General features: G+C 34.9%; 1 protein-coding gene across 1 annotated transcript in view; it reads left to right on the forward strand.

The window, feature by feature from the left end:
- Nucleotides 1-17,774, forward strand: part of ADGB (androglobin) — a gene marked incomplete at its 3' end in the record, with an annotated part of 133,531 nt that overhangs the window by 41,497 nt on the left and 74,260 nt on the right. The window contains exons 6-8 of the mRNA XM_008586395.1: nucleotides 4,343-4,429; nucleotides 5,356-5,603; nucleotides 14,708-14,842. Coding sequence (XP_008584617.1) covers nucleotides 4,343-4,429; nucleotides 5,356-5,603; nucleotides 14,708-14,842 — 470 coding nt within the window. The remainder of the gene's footprint in view (nucleotides 1-4,342; nucleotides 4,430-5,355; nucleotides 5,604-14,707; nucleotides 14,843-17,774) is intronic.

Here is a 17,774-nt window from a genome sequence, read left to right on the forward strand (position 1 = left end):
AAAAAAAAAAATCCCCAAGAAAATTGTCATGTCTAGTTAAATTATGTGTTGGAAATGTATGTAATACTAAATATTCATCCCTGTGTATTCTCTTTTTTTGGAATAGATTTAATGAGATACAATTCATGTACCATACAGTCCATTCATTTAAAGTGTATAGCTTAATGATGTTTAGTAATCAAAGCATTCTAAAATGCTAAATCTAAATCTATCAATCTAAAAATGATATCGCTGATAATCTGAAAGCAGCTGATATTTGTTGAACTGGTCTGACTTAAGTTCTTATGGCTGCTTAAAACATTACCTTCAGAGGACTGGCTGCCCCTTCAAAACTTTTATAGAAAAGTAAACTGTAGAAAGGGAACTTCTATTGCTATTTTTTTATTGTGGTAAAATATACATAATGTAACATTTAACATTTTAACAATTTAAGTGTACACAATTCAGTTACATTAAGTATTTTCACAATGTTATACAACCATCACTACCATCTATTTCCAGAATTTTTCATCATCCCAAACAGAAATTCTATACCTATTAAATTATAACTTCCCTTTTTCCCTTCCCCCCGACTCCTCATAACTACTCTTTCTGCCTCTATGAACTTGCTTTTCCTAGGTATCTCAAATAAATAGAATCATACAATATTTGTCCTTTTGTATTTGATTTATTTCTCTGTATTATTTTTGCTCATTCCAAAATTAGGAGGGGGGTGGCTAAATACCTGTGTCTTTAAACTTTTCTTGCCCTACATCATCTGTTAAGGAAAAAAGAAAAAGACTTATAACCACTAAATAAGGCAATATAAAGTTCAAGGTTGCAAGTGTCACACAAGAAAACATTTTTCACCTTATTGCTTCTATTCCCCTGAGAAAAATATGCTGTTACTGAAATCTTCAATTCAAAGGTCACTTTCTTTTGAGACTTCCCCACAGCAAAATTAGTCACACTTTTCTTTCTGGTCCTAAAGCACTTTAAACATACAGTACTCTATGTTGTTTGCATATGTGCCTTTCTCCACTAAACTATAAGTAATTCAGTGGTACAGGCCATATGTTATGCAGATCTTTGGGTTCACAATGCTTGACACCACTGCTGAAGATATTTGTTGGCAAAGGAATAGATTCATAATAAAATTTAGCATATGAAACCAAAGTTGAAAAAAAAACCCTTTATTTGAGTTTACAAGCATTAATGTTATTTGTTTCATCCTTTTAATTATGAAGAAATATGCATGCAGATAAATATGTAATAATTTTATCAAATAATATATTAATTTACTTCATTTTTAAAAAATCACATCTTTAATTAAGAGTAGGAGTAATGTGGGAATTGGAAGTGTAAGATCAGTGAGTGCATATCAGGATAAGCAATAATTACTAAAGTTATATTTGAATCATTTGTATTATGACTATACAGTGTACTAAATTGTGCCCAAGCTTATCCACGTTTTGGTTCTGCTATTTGGAACACTTTAATTTACTGCATTATGTAGGAATGGGGTACCCAAAAATGTACTCACAAGACCTCATAAATAAGGATAGTATTGATATAGATATAGATATACTATAATTATGTTAAATAAAATAGTAAGCTAAAATGCTCAGCCAGAGTAGTATTGAAAACCAGTATCTCAGTCTTTAAATGTCAGATACTAAATTAAAATTATAAGGCAGTAAATAATGTCAGTAATATATAATGATGTATGAGAAAAAATGCTATAAATCATTGATGGGTTTTTTTGTTCTTATTTTTAGGGTTGCTGGAGAAAGATAACTATTGATGACTTTCTGCCATTTGATGAGGATAACAACCTATTACTTCCAGCTACAACCTATGAATTTGAACTCTGGCCAATGCTTTTGTCTAAAGCTATCATTAAACTGGCAAATGTTGAGTACGTAGTGAGAAAATATCACTCACTTGTATAAAAAATAGTAAACAACAACTATGCATCTATATTGCATAGCTTTATTTTTTTAAAAAATCAATTAAAAGAAAGGTTTGTTTCTAAACATTGTAAATTTTCTGGTATTAAAAAAGAATGTACCAAAGCCACTAATTTGAAGTATTGGGTTAGCCAATAAGACAAAACTCCCCCAAGAAGAGATACTCAAAATATTATTCTATATTCAAGTGCTCTTTTAGTATTAATGGGAAGTCAATCACAGAAAATAAAGTTTCAGCTTAATGGAAGAAATAAATTATTTTGTAAAGGAAAATACTGGTTCATCTAAATACTGAATAATATATACTTGAATCTAGTTAAAGTTTTAGATTCTGTGAATGCAGCAATAACTTACTGTTCTTAAAATCCCTGAACTCTTCTCAAGGATGTCAATGTGCTTCTCATGCTTTTGATAACATGGGTTACTTCTGGTACATTCATGATGAGAACTACTCGTATTTTCTTTAAATATTCTTGCAAAATCCTGCACGACTTGTATACCAACATATATGAGACATGCATGATATATTTCTCTCAGCTTTCACTTTCAGAGATAAGGAGTCATTTCATCTTGCCCTTAGCAATGCAAAAAAGCGTAGCTGCTTGAGTTGGAAATGTGTAACAACTTTATGTCATCCTTCAGTGGGAGAATTCTCACATACACTGCACAGGCTTGAATTTTTATACTCTTCTGTCTCCTGCAGTGTGTCATAGCATCTCCATAGTCCATGGAACACACCCACGTGCTTTAACAAACTATGTCAGCACTTGCTCATGGCGCAGCCCCCTCCCCTTCTATGTGCTTTGTGTGGATTTTCTCTTGGCTCAGCTTCCTTTTCTCTCCCAAGGCTACAAAACAAAAACAACCATCTTCTTCATTTCCCTTTTTTCTTACCAGCCTTCAATTCTCTATTGTGAGTTTGTTTCACCCAGCTTTCAGCCCTTAAATTGCAATGATATTTATGAAGACTTAGCAGAGACTTTTTAAGTAGCTGAATACTACTAAATATTCACATTGGTGGCAATTATATTTGTTTATTTGAAAAAAAAAAAAACATTCGTAGTGTTCCTAATTCTCATATCTAATTTGAAGTCCTGAGAATTAGAGTTTCAAGACCAATGAAGCATTAAGTACATGACCCGAATAATAGGCATTTTTGTCTTTCTTAAAGCCATAGTTCAGTAAAATTTTATAGCAACATGAGTAGTAGAGTTGTTATTATTATTTAAGTAAAATAAATTCAGCTTGGAAATACAGGACTGAGCTAGGTGTAATACATTTCTTAGATTTCCAGAGAAAACCTGCCCTATATGGTACAATTTATGTTTTTCTATATATTTTTTTCTCATATTTGGTAGTATATAGCACTTATTTTCATATGAGGATTAGCTTTCAACATTAAAAAAATTAACACATGGTACTTATTTCAATATCAATGTGAGATATGCAAAGTAAAGAGCATGATTTCTATGAGGTTTCCAAAGTCACTTCATAAATATAATTATCCAAAGAAGAATGTGGACTAGACTGTGAACTATCCCAATAAATATTTGATATCTTTGAGATATGTAGACACATAGAAATTCATAATCTATAAACAACAAACCCATGTAAATTTATAAATGATGGAATATGTGTTTTTAAGTTTTTTTCTGAAGAAAAGGACGTGTGTTGGTCAATACCATCAACACTACCACTGACATATGATGGATTGAAACTGTGACTCCTGGGCATAAAGGAGATATGGCATTTCTGTGTATAAATGTAAACAGACTAATAACTTAGAGAAAAATTTTTTTACAAAAGAACTAAATGAGAGTACTGATATTTGGTTAATCACAGCCTTGTTTGACTTTTTCTGGCAGATCCACTCTTTTGTACAAGATAGAACAGATGTTTCTGGCTTCTCTGCAGTTATCTAAGGATTTCATTAAGAATTTCTGATACCCACTTTGACCTGCCAAAGAGAAGACTGATTTAATGCACAGTCTCATAAGCATCTTAAAATAATCACTGAAATTGGAAAGATAAAAGACACTGTTCTATTTAAAAAGAACATGACTGTGTATTGAATGTATAAAGTGAATTATACACTATGTTGTACTTTATGTATATGGCTGATTAATATTAATTTTAAATCTTTTTAAAGTAAAGTTTATAAATGTACTTTGTAAATATGCATGAAATTTTATCATTGGACATAAGTGTTCTAACAAAGCAAATCATCTGGGTGTTGGGATACATCTAGCTGAATTTTCCTGTACTGTAATGTATAACCAAATGACTCCTATATTTATTATTATACTGATATTTATTAGTGATTCTTAGTCCTTATATATCTCTCTGTGTTTTCAAATTTTGGTAACTACAGCATTGTGCATTTTCTTTTTTAGTATCCACATAGCACAGAGGAGAGAGCTGGGAGAGTTCACGGTTATTCATGCACTCACAGGGTGGTTACCGGAAGTCATTTCTCTTCAGTAGGTTTGACCATGAAGTTGCTAATATCTATTTGGTTTTTAATTCCTTCTCAAGATTTATTTAAAATATTCTTAGTATTTATGAAAATTTCAAGAAAAATCTAAGAGTCATGCTTGATCACTCATTTTCTTCCTCTCTCATTTATAATCTCTCACTGGGCTCTGTCAACAGTACCTCCCGCACTTAATTTGGATCTATTTGTTTTTCTACATCTCAATTATTGCTATCCTAGTTCAACTCACCATCACTGCTCACAACTGGTCTCCCTGGGTCTATTTTACCCACCTCTATTTAATTTTCCACATGGCAATTAGAATAATTTCCTAAAACATAAATCATATTATATCGATCTCCTTGCCGAAACCTTTTCAGTGGTTAACCATTGCACTTGAATGAAGTTTTCAAATTTTTACCCTGGTCCTCAGGGATCTACATTGCCTGACTCTGACACAATCTCTGGCCTTATCCTTGACCTCATCCCTGCCTTGGCAACCATTCACTGGCCACCCAGATCTTCTTTCTATTTCTCAAATATACAAAAAACGTACAAAGCTGTTCTTTCTGCCTGAAATAATTTTCCATCAGATAACCTTTAAGTCTCACTGAACTTAACTTTCAACTCCTTAGACATTACTTCTTGACCATACAATCTAAATTATCTCTTCTTCAAGTTATGTCATATCCCATCTTCCATTATTTTATTTTGATCATAGAAGTTATTACTGCCTGCTATATTCTCTTTCTTTCTCTTTCTTGGTTGTATCCATCCACTAGTTGTTAAGGTCCATGAGAGTACTGACCCTCTTTGTCTTGCTCAGTGTTGTGTCTCCTGTGCTTAGAACACTTATGACACTGAATGACTGTCATATGGCATGTACTCAGTAAAAAGTCATTCAGAAATTAATTTTGATTTCTTTTCTCTAAGCCCAGGATATATGGACAAGGTTTGGGAGCTCTTAAAAGAAATATTGCCAGAATTTAAGGTGTCAGATGAGAACAACTCTGAAAGCAAAATAGCAGCGATAGATACCAAGTTAAAAGAACCAGGAAAAGAAGGGAAAGATGGCAAAGAAGGGAAGGATGGAAAAGAAGTGAAAGACGGGAAGGAATTCAAACCTGAGGGTTCCTCGACGACACTAAAACTTCCTGAGAAGACTGACAAACCTCCAAAGGGTGAGACATTTTACATCAAAAAGTTATTCAGTATGGACATTGCATATAAATGCTTTACAATCATTGTTGAATCTAATTTTTTTTGTTTACATTATCATTGCTTTAGTGTTGTGAAAATAGCCATGTAATTAGCATCTTTCTTTTCTAAGACTTTAGAACTTATGATAGCATTTACTATATGTTTATTATTGTTCCATATTTTGCTTTCTTTAAAAATCAAAAGCAATTTTCTGCTTTGATGGTACTGAATTAATGTAGTGTTAATATAAGAAGAGACATTAAGTTCTCAATTTCCATCAAACACACCTCTTTCCTATGTTACATACAGAGTAGAATGGACCAAAGCACGCAGCAAAGGAGAAAAGTTATCTTGTGTTTTTTATTTTTCAGTGAGATAAACACAGATTAGATTATGATTTTCCAATAATTCATTGTAAGCTGAAAGCTCAAATATGAAGAAAAATTCAAGTTATTTTACAAAATGTAGAATTATATATTAAAAATTTACGTATATTGTATCTCCTAAAGTATTTCATATAGCTATGCATATGAACAATAATGCTTGTATAGTAAAATAAACAAATCTACTGGAAAATACTCAGCTTTTTTGTGTATGTCGTTAGTGTCTACAATGATATTTCAAATATTGACCTGGAAAAAGAAACAGGCACTGATGAAATATCTGAGTATATTTGAGCCAGTATGAGTGACTGCAGCCCAGGAAACAGCTGAGTTGCCTCGGGATGTGCCCCAAAGAGACAGCAGAGTTTTCATATTTTTATAATCACAAAAAAATAGTAATAAAGGGGAGAAAAGGGAATAGTCCCTTCATCAGTACAACAGTTTTTCTGTTAATTACTACATAGTATATAGATTGGTGATTGCTGCCAGGATACATTTCGCATATATATATATATATTTAGTAGTAAGGGTCACAAAATCCATTCCCAGTTTTTAGGTTAATTTACAACTTCTTTAGGCATCAGCAAGTCTGGTTCTTAGGTAAAAATAGCCACGTGGTAAACATTCTCAGAATGTGGGGACATGACTTAAAACCCATTCCAGTCCTCCAGATACTTTAAGAATTTAGGTGAACTCGGTCAGAGCAGATTTTGATTTTATCACAAATATTTATGTTTATAATGTATTTATTTTTCAGAACTATTGCTATTATTTTTTATTGTGTAGTACATTTTTTATTGGTTATGACTATTCATGAGATACGAAGCTGATTGCTACCACTCATGCCCAAGATGTGATGGCCAGATCCATACTGGCAGCATGCCCATTACTACAAATTGTGGTTATACCCTGTGTCCCCAACCAATTATCCCCGACCTCCTTCACCATCCTCCTTTCCCCCACTCCACTTTGTACCCCTATGTATGCTCTCTCCCTCTGGAAGTCCAACATACCACTGTGGTCTTTCTTTCCTTCCTTCTTTCTCTCTTAGCTCCCACTTTTGAGTGAGTACATATGGTATTTATCCTTCGGTACTTTGGTTTTTTCACTCAAGATATGTTTCTCCAAGCTCATCCATGTTATTGTGAATGGCAGAATTTCATTCTTTTTTAAGGCAGAGTAGTATTCCATGGTGTATATATACCACAGTTTCCTTACCCAATCATCCATTGATGGACATTTATGTTGGTTCCATGTCTTGGCTATTGTAAACAGAGCTGCAACAAACATGGGAGTGCAGGTATCCCTTCAACATGATGATTTCCATTGCTGGATTATATGGGTATATACCCAGAAGTGGGATTGCTGGATCATATGGAAGATCTGTCTGTAGTTTGAGAAACCTGCATACTGTTTTCCATAGTGGTTGTACTAATTTACAGTCCCACCAACAGTGTAGGAGTGTTCCCTTCTCCCCACACCATCTCCAGCATTTGTTATTCACCATCTTTTTGATTATAGCCAGTCTAACTGGGGTGAGGTGATATCTCAATGTGGTTTTAATTTGCATTTCCCTGATGACTAGTGATGTTGAGCATTTTTTCATGTACCTGTTAGCCATTTGTATGTCTTCCTTTGAAAAATGTCTATTCAGCTCCTTTGCCAATTTTTAATTGGGTTATTTGTTTTTCTACTGTGTAATTGCTTGAGATTCTTGTATATTATGGATATTAATCCCTTGTCAGATGCATAGTTAACAAAAATTTTCTTCCACTCTGTAGGTTGTCGTTTCACTCTGTTGATTATTTCCTTTTGCTATGCAGAAGGTTTGCAGTTTGATATAGTCCCATTTGTTTATTTTTTTCTTGTGTTGCTTGTGCTTTAAGGTTCATGTTCACAAAGTCGGCGCCCAGACCTAGTTCCTGAAGTGTTTCACCTATAGTTTACCTTAGTAATTTTACACTTTCAGTTCTTATACTTAAGTCTTTAATCCATTTTGAGTTGATTTTAGTATATGGTAAGAGATGCATGTCTAGTTTCATTCTTCTGCATACGGATAGCCAATTTTCCCAGCACCACTTATTGAAGAGACATTCTTTTCCCCAATGTAGATATTTATTGCCTTTGTCAAATATCAGATGGCTGCAAGCCTGAAGGGTGATTTCTGGGTTCTCTATTCTGCTGCACTGGTCCAAATGTCTATTTTTATACCAATATCATGCTGTTTTGGTTGCTATAGCTTTGTAGTATAATTTGAAGTCAGGTAATGTTATGCCTCTGGCTTTATGTATTTTGCTCAGGATTGCTTTGGCTATTTGGGGTCTTTAGTTGTTTCATATGAATGCTGAGATTGTTGTTTCCATTTCTGTGAAGAATGTCTTTGGTATTTTGATGGGGATTACACTGAATCTGTAGATCACTTTGAGTAGTATAGACATTTTTACAATGTTAATTCTTCCAATCCAAGAGCATGGAATGTCTTTCCATCTTTTTGTGTCTTCTTTAATTTCTTCCAGTATTGGTTTGTAGTTCTCATTGTAGAGATCTTTCACCACCTTGGTTAAATTGATTCCTGGGTTTTTTTTTTTTTTTTTTCATGACTGTTGTAAATGGGCTTAGTTTCTTGATTTCACTTTCTGCAGTTCATTATTGGAGAATATAAATGCAACTGTTTGGGGGGCATTAATTTGTGTCCTGCAATGTTACTGAAATTATTAACTAGCTCTAGGAGTTGTTTGATAGAGTCTTTACATTTTTCTATATATAGTATGATGGCATCTGTAGACATGGACAGTTTGCCTTCATCTTTTCCAATCTGGATGCCCTTTATTTCTTTCTCTTGCCTGATTTCTCTGGCTAGTACCTCCAGTACTATGTTAAGTAGAAGTGATAAGAGTTGGCATCCTTGTCTTGTTCCTGTTCTTAAGGGAAAAGCCTTCAGTTTTTCACCATTCAGAATGATACCGGCAGTGGCCTTTTCATAGATGGCTTTTATTGTGTTGAGATACTTTCCTTCTATACCTAATTTGTCAAGAATCTTTATCATGAAGGGATGTTGAATTTTGTCAAATGTTTTTTCAGCATCTAGTAAGATAATCATATGGTTTTTGTCCTTGAGTTTGTTGATTTGATGTATCTCATTTATTGAATTTCATGTGTTGAACTATCCTTGCATCCCTGGGATGAATCCCACTTGATCAAGATGTATAATTTTTTACTGTGTTGCTGTATTCTGATTGCTACTATTTTGTTCAGGATTTTTGCATCTATGTTCATCAAGGATATTGGCCTGTAATTTCTTTTTTTGTTGTGTCTTTATCTGGTTTTGACCTATGGGCCCAAGAAGAAATTAAACAGAAAATCAAAAAATTTCCTGAAAGTAATGAAAATATACATCATACCAAAACCTGTGGAATACTGCAAAAGTAGTACTAAGAGGGAAATTTATTGCAATAAACACTTACATCAAAAGAATGGAAAGACTTCAAATAAATGACCTAATGCTACACCTCAAAGAAGTAGATAAAGAACAGCAATCCAATTCTAAAGGTAGTATACAGAAAGAAATTAGATCAGAGCAGAACTAAATGAAATAGTGACCCAAAAAACAATAGAAAAGATCAACAAAACATAAAGTTGGTTTTTCAAGAAGATAAATAAAATAGACAAACCACTAGCTAGGTTAACAAAAAAAATAAGAGAGAAGACTCAAATAACAAAAATCAGAAATAAAAAGGGAGACATTACAACCCATACCACAGAAATATGAAGAATCATTATAGACTATTCTAAACAAGTGTATGACAACAAATATGAAAACCTGGAAGATATGGGTAAGTTTCTGGACACATATAAACTACCAAAATTGGATCAAGAAGAGATAGAAAACCTGAAGAGACCAATAACAAGCAATGGGATTGAAGTGGTAATCAGTAATATTCCAACAAAGAAGAGCCCAGGTCTGGATGGCTTTACAGCTGAATTCTACCAATTCCTTTAAGAAGGAATTAATACCAATTCTCCTCAAACTATTCCAAAAACTTGAAACAGATGCCATTCTCCCAAACTCTTTCTGAGGCCAACATAACTCTGATACCAGAATTACTTTTATCAACAACTTGTATTAGTATTTCCCACAATATACTTCACGGAAATTATTACTTTAGATTTTCCTCAAGAATATACTAAGATCAAGGGTGTGAATGATATTTGTCTACTATAGGCCACTTTTGAAATGATCTGATGTACATTAGCTTATAACAAGAAAGTAAATAAAGAAGCTTGACTAAATTTGTTTTGTCCAGTATATGCCAAACTAATTTTCTCCTTGAAATGCTTTCTCATGTCTCACAAATTAACATCCATCCATCCATTCATTTATTTAAATATACCTCTTTCTGATTATAAAACTAGCAGTGACCCAGAAACTGGTGATATCTTGGTAAATGAAGTCAGATGTGGAACTCTCCTGCTGGAGCTTACAGTCTAGTGAGAGAGCATAATATTAAAAATAATTTTATTTATTTATTTATTTAAATTCTTATTGGATCGAGATTGATTATACAAATTTTGGGGTTCAACATTGAGATATGTTGATCAAGTCAATATTACTAGCATATATATTGTTACAAATTGTAATTATTCTTTATGCCTCTATCCAATCTCTCCCCATCCCCCTCTCCCTCCCCTTCCCCCCTCTAATTACCCTAGATTTCCTCTCTCCTTCTGAAAGAATAATAGTTACTCTGTTTATTTGTTGCCTAGATGATATGGTCAATGCTGAGAGGTGTGATCAGGTCCCCCAATATGATCATAGAGCAGATGCTTCTTCTGTCACTTTGGAATGGGCTTTGTGGAGAGAGAGAGATTCTCTTCTTTTCTTTATCTCTGCTGGTGACTCTCCTTGTGCCAAAGCACTCCAGTGGCTGGCGGACCATCTGCATGGTGATTATGGCATCTAGCTGCTTTTGTGGCAGCCATGGTTATTTATGGTGGTGGCTGTGGTGGGCCACCCACATGGAGGTGATGTTTTTGGTATGCTCCTTTGTGCTGGCAGTATGCCTAGTTGTGGGAGTGTCCGGTCCCTAGATCCATGCCTCAGGTCCCCGGGAAGGCCTTGAGGCACTGGCACAGTGTGCCTGGTTGTGGGAGGGGGGTCTGGTCTTCAGCTCCATACCTCAGGTCCCTGGGTAGGGCCCTGAGGCCCTGGCAGTGTGCCTGATTGTGGAAGGGGAAAAATAATTTTAAAATGTATAAGCACATACTAAAACATGAACCTCAAGAAGAAATACAAGAATCTAAGGACCCATTCTAGTCTGGGCCATCAGAGAACAATTCTCTAGGGAAATTTGAACTTTTTTACAGAGATAAGAGGGAGTTACCTAGGGTAATGCATTAGTTTTCTGCTGCTGGTAACGGAATACCTGAAATTGGGCAATCTATAAAGAAATAGAATTTATTTCTTACATTTTTGAGGCTGGGAAGTCCAAAGTCCAGGGAGCCTTCTTCTTGATACAGAGTCCCAAGGAGATGCAGAATATTACGTGGCAAAAATGGCAAGAGAACTTTCACATGCTTACTTTTTTTCCATATAAAGTCACCAGCCCACACCCATTATAACCTATTAAAACATTAACTCATTACCCAATGAATGGATTAATCCTCATGATCCAGTTACCTCTTAAAGGTCCTACCTTTCAACACTGCCACATTGGGAATCAAATACCTACATGAGCTTTGGAGGGGACAAATGTTAAGACCATAGCACATAAGATGGGAACTGTGGAGAGAAGAGCACTCTAGGCAGAGGACATAGGTGTAAAGATCATGAAGCAGTAGCCGTGTATTGGAGGACTTGGTATAAGACACGTTAAGCTATAGGAGAAGAAGTGAAGGGATAAAGTGACTTGAGAATAGCCTGGAGAAATAAGCAGGAGAGTGAGCAGATCGAATCTTCTAGGTAAAGATTATTGATCTTAATCATAAGAGCTACTGAAAGCCAATGGCGAGCTTAAAGTAGAATCATGATTTAATTTGCATTTTCAAATGATTACTGTGGCTTCACTGAGAAGAAAAGACCTTGGGTGGGGGAGGGGAGTCAGTGATGTGAGTGGATACAAAGAAACCAATTTAGTGACTGTCACATCCGCTCAGGTTAAAGACGATGGCAGCTTTGAATAAGGTAATAAGGTAGTTGCTGCGGCCATGCAGATAAGGTCACTTATATGAGAGATATTTCAGAAGTAAAAGATGGCAGGACTTGACAACAATGATTTGTAGAATTCTGAGTTACAAAACTGGATAGTGGTACCTATTAGGAGAGATCAGAAAATGATTTTGAACTTACTGAATTTAGGCCGTCCCAGTGGCTCACTCGGTAGAGTGCGGTGCTGATGAACTTACTGAATTTGAGGTACCTTTAAGATAATCAAATGGATTTTTTGTGTCAAAAATCCCAAAAAGTGATACACGTTTGGGAGTTATTGACCAAGGCATGCTAAATTGAACCATAGATGACATTTTCCTAGGAGAGAGTACACAGAGAAAAGACTTTCTCATCTTCCTAGGCTGAGACTGAGCCTTGAAGGAGCTAAACGGCTGAGAGCTTGGTACAAAACAGTGAGCTGGTAAAGAAGTCTAAGGAAAGGCCAGAGAATCAAGGGAGACAGCAGCAGAGCATGTTGGCATTGAAATGAAAGGAAAAAAGTGTTTCAAGAATCAAAGAGATTGTGTCAAATATTGCTGAGAGATGAACTACGATGAAAACTTAAATTTCTCTTTTAGATATTGTGATATGGAGCCCACTGGACACCACAAAGTGAGGGAGTGGAAGATGTATTGAAGAGCGTTGAAAAGAAAGTGGGAAATAGAGTAATTGTATAAACCACCCTATGAAAACAATTGGCCTTGAAGAACAGGAGAGATACAACATGGAAGCTGACGGAGAGACAGAATATATATTTGTTAATCTAATGAGGGAGAATTAAGTATCATTAAGAGACAATCGGGAAGATACAGCTGAAATGATGGCAATAAATTGAGTTTCTTGAGAAGGTGGGGAGAGCAAGATCCATGCCCAACTGGAGGACTGGCCTAATCCGGGGGAACAATGGCTTCTGCATTCTTCTAGGTGGGCACATGTCACAGGAGGGATGGTTACAGCTGTAGGTGGGTGAACAGGTTTGGTAGGGAGAAGTTGAGAATTTCTGACAGAAGAATTTGTGTTCTCTGTTTATAGGCAGGCTAGCTGTGAGCTGAGAGTGAGGTGGAGGTGTAAGATATAGATGGTGATGGAGGTTTAAAATAGATGTGGCGAGGTTTTCAGAACGAGGGGAGGATTGTCTCCAGCAGGACTCAGCTGCCAAGTTTATTCAGAGTGGGGTTTTTCCAGATGGGTGGAATAAAATGACAGAGGAGCAACACTTATTTAGGGTATTGGCAAAAACAAATTTTTGTAAACACTGTTGCATGCTATCCAAATTTCTATGTGAAAACAGTTTATTTTTTCTATTGATATATTTTTACATATTATATTATTTCTACATCATAAATTCTGAATAAAAGTTTGAAGACTGTTAAAACCCTATTTTAAAATTATACAAGAAATCACATATTTACTATCCAGTTACTTTTATTGAATTAAGTTATCTCTGTGGGAAAACCACCAAGTAAAATCCTGACAATAACCTATTTTTAATATTTTTCCCTGTAAAATAGTTAAATATCCCACCCTATGTTTGAAGTGGTATTTATCTTCAATTTGTATCTCATGTAGGTGTTAAATCTACTATAAAAGCTAAGATAAGAAACAGGTTTATTTTGGAGGCTAAGGAATATTATAAGTAGTGTCATAGTTTTTATTTATGCAAATTTTAAAAAACAAATAACCTGACTAATTGTTACTACAAATTTAGCAGATGATCCAGAGAATAAAATGGCAAAAATCTAAGATTTCTGATTCAGAACTGGAAGGGATTTATTAGGAAATAAAAAAAGCTTGGGAAAAATTCTTTTAAGTTGAACGAGAACATGTTTCATAGAAATGTGTACATGAGTGGGAATTCAAGTGGTGGGGATAGTTCTGGGTACAGGGAATTTATTGCAGAAGCCATGTTGGCAATGAGATGTTGGTTTGTGGATGTTGAACTCTGGGCTCCACAGGAAGTTATTTTGAAGAAAGAAAACCATGTTTCCTTGAGATGGATCCCCCAAACAAGGAAGTCATTTGGGACTCAACTTTTAGTACCTGCTTTGCTGCTTTTTGTTTTTGTTTTTAAAATGAGAAGATTAGCCTGACATTATAATTATATAAATAAAATATTTTAAAATAATCATCTCCGGTAAACATAAAATTATGTGTAGCAGGTAAAAGAAATACTGCATTTCTTTTACAGTACCTGTAAATTTTCAACATTTTCTCCGGATTTATTGTGAGGTTTCTAATTAGAGAGGATTATGTTTTGGGGAAATGTGGCTATGGGCTTATATTTAAATAATACAATTGTTTTGGCCTTTTTTCCTTCAACACAATGACTGAATAAGAAACATAGCTGAGGCTTTCTAGTTAAAAGATATATTGTGTTTTTTTAATATGTTAGAGAAAGCAGATGCAAAAGACATCGGAAAGAAGAGGAGTAAAGAAGGAGAAAAGGAGAAGGAAAAATTCAAATTTTCACTTCATGGCTGTTTTTTTAATATGTTAGAGAAAGCAGATGCAAAAGACATTGGAAAGAAGAGGAGTAAAGAAGGAGAAAAGGAGAAGGAAAAATTCAAATTTTCACTTCATGGTTCAAGACCCTCATCAGATGTACAATATTCTGTGCAGTCCCTATCAGATTGTAAGTTCTCAATCTTTTAGAACAATTATTTTAGTGGTCCTAAAATTCTGGAAAACATTAGAACATACAAGTATATTTCTCTTTTCAAAAAGCTAACTAAAGTTTTTTCAAGGTTGCCCAAAAACGTTGGGCCCTCAGATGTTATGTGTTGGGTCAAGGTCCTATATATGAGACAGAAGCCAGGCTGTTCAAGTTCATATGGTACAACTGTCACAGTAGAAGCATCTACATGTAGAGGAGGCTTCTGTATTTGTTTTCAGGTATTTTTCTGAAAAATACTTGGAGTTTAAATTTGTCATTCAAATCCAAGTAAATTCACAGTTACTTGCTTAGGTAGTTACACGCCAGCCACCAAACTGAACGAAAACTGTGCATCTAGCTCTTTGCTCACAGCGGGCTTCCAGCTCTTTTATTATGTTTTAAAAAATATCTATGAGGCTGTAGACTCTAGAAGTAGTTGTCTGTTCATGTCATGATACTGACAATCATACTTTTTTGTGTATCACACTGTGAGAAATAGGAGATCTATTTATAAAAATCCTTTGTACAAAGGATTCTCAGGTTTCTATGTCTATCACTTCACAACATGTTGGAGATCCCTCATTCTAATAAATATATTTCCAACTTGGACTTACACATTGTCTCTAAAGATTTCTGGGCCAATGGACTTGTCCCCTGAACCACTCAAAATAGTCTAGGTATAGTAACCTATAAAAAATGGTGTTGGCTTGAAAGAAGATACATGACATAAAAATATTACACCTTAGACTGTTCAGGAGGAAGATTAAAATACCTCTTTTTTTTGATTTTATAGTCCCTACATTGGGCCATCTATCTTTGTGCTTCCAGAGTGTAAGTTGTGAATTTTCAGTTCATCTTCATTACATGGTTGAAAACATGTCATTTAATCTCCAGCACTGTGCTTTATCTGGTGAATTTTTATTTAGTCTTTCTTCTTAATATATTATGATGATTTGTTTGAGGACATTTTAATAATTATTGCTTTTTATTTTTACTGAAACATATCTGGTGATATAGTAAACAGTCACTAGTTATTGTATTTTTAATTCTATATTAAAAATTGTTCTCTGATATTGATGCCTTTTAAACAGTATTTTTGATAGTGGACAACATTACATTACCAAAGTTACACACAGAAGATTAATTCTTCTTCTATGTGGAAATGGCTAAAACTTTTTCTGAGTTTCTTTGTAAAGATATAGGTAACAATGCCTTTTTTTCTGATGGAAACATAGTTAAGGTCAATCTCAACCTACAGAATGACTTAGAGTTTGAACTGTGGAATCAAACTGCCTGCATTCAGAGCTCTGCTCCAACGCTGAGTGCGTGAGTATCAGGCAAATGACTGAGGCTCCATAAACTCAGGATCCTTCTCTGTAAATCAGCATCATGGTACTTGTGAGGGTTCTTGTGAGAATTAACTATTTTCAAGTCCAAGTGCTTAGCCCTTGTTGGCAGAGCTATATTTTAGCATACTTACTGCTAAAACCTTTGTTAATTCTTAAATGTGCTAAAGATATTATTTTAGAATGAACTCTATAGGAGTATTTTATATAGCATAAATAAAGGAGAGTGGCCACATGAACTTCCTTCTCCCACAGAGTTAAATCTAAATAGGTTTTGGATGGTATTATTATAGTTCATTTCCTTCAATGATCTGCTTTGGTTTTACCTGTAACAGATTAGGGATGGACCATGAGCATTCAAAAGGTAACTGGGTTATAATTCAAACCAAATGAGAAAATTAACGTGACATTTCTATTATTTATATTTGATTTAATATTAGCAGTATAATATGTTATCATTAACTCTGAGAAGTCACTGAAAATTTAATATAAAGGATCCTGTTTTATTAATTTTCTGAAAGTAGCGTATTTATCACAGCTATCATTAAAATACAATGGCAGTCAGAGTTTTAAAATGCCATAAAGAGTATATGGCTTTAAGTTGAAAGTAGTCATGTAGAGATTTGTATCTGTTTATACATGATATAATTAATATTCAATGCATATTCTAATAACTACGTGACATTTAAGTTTTCATTTCGTTATTTTTTAAGTGTGTTCCTTAAAGTATACTAGCTGCTGTAACTAACAAATGGTTCAAACAGCATGTATATGTTTTTCTCAATTACATAAAATCTGAGACTAGTGTTAATGATTGGCAGGAAGCTCTTTTCTAAAGGATGTTTACAAGACCCATGCTCCTTCAATCTTATGGCTCTTACACCTTGAGCATGTGAATCTAAAGTTCTATACCAGTTTAAAGTGGGTTTATGAACCCAGAAGGGATTGCTCCAGAGTTTACACTACTAACTACTATATCATATCTCTTCTTACTCTCTATGGATATAACCACCTTCAAAAGTTGTTGAAAACTTTTATTCCTGAAACAACTAAATTTAAAATGTAACCTGAAAAGAAAATTGGACATAAATTGACATTAATTAGAAATACCTAAGTTCTAGAAGTATGAATCAACCAAACCCTTCTGATATCTGAGAAAACAATTATCAGAAATGTTAGAAATTTGAGTTTTGAAATTAACTTATTAATTAGAAGACAATTTGGGGGAGCTGAGGGCAGCTGTCACCAACAGCTAGCAGAAGCACAAGGCACTTGGATGCCCACTGCTATCTCAAACACTGTCACCATGTGGGTGGTCCATCACAGCCACTGCCACAGCTACCATTGCCACAGTGGTGGCCTGCTGCCACGGCAGCAGCCACTGCCACCATGCAGGCATGCAGGGACACACCTGGGGTCCTCCTGCAGACCCAGAAGGAGAAGGAGCCGACAGGATTACCCCCCATGTTGGGACTGAGGGATCTCAGGGAAAAGTGAGCCTGCGGCCCGCCACCCCAGCCCCGTGAAAGGGGCAAACAGACCCCGCGGCAGGTCTCTCAGGGTAA

Source organism: Galeopterus variegatus, unplaced genomic scaffold (genome assembly GCF_000696425.1).
Source record: "Galeopterus variegatus unplaced genomic scaffold, G_variegatus-3.0.2 Scaffold3972, whole genome shotgun sequence".
In the NCBI taxonomy this organism is placed as follows: Eukaryota; Metazoa; Chordata; class Mammalia; order Dermoptera; family Cynocephalidae; genus Galeopterus; species Galeopterus variegatus.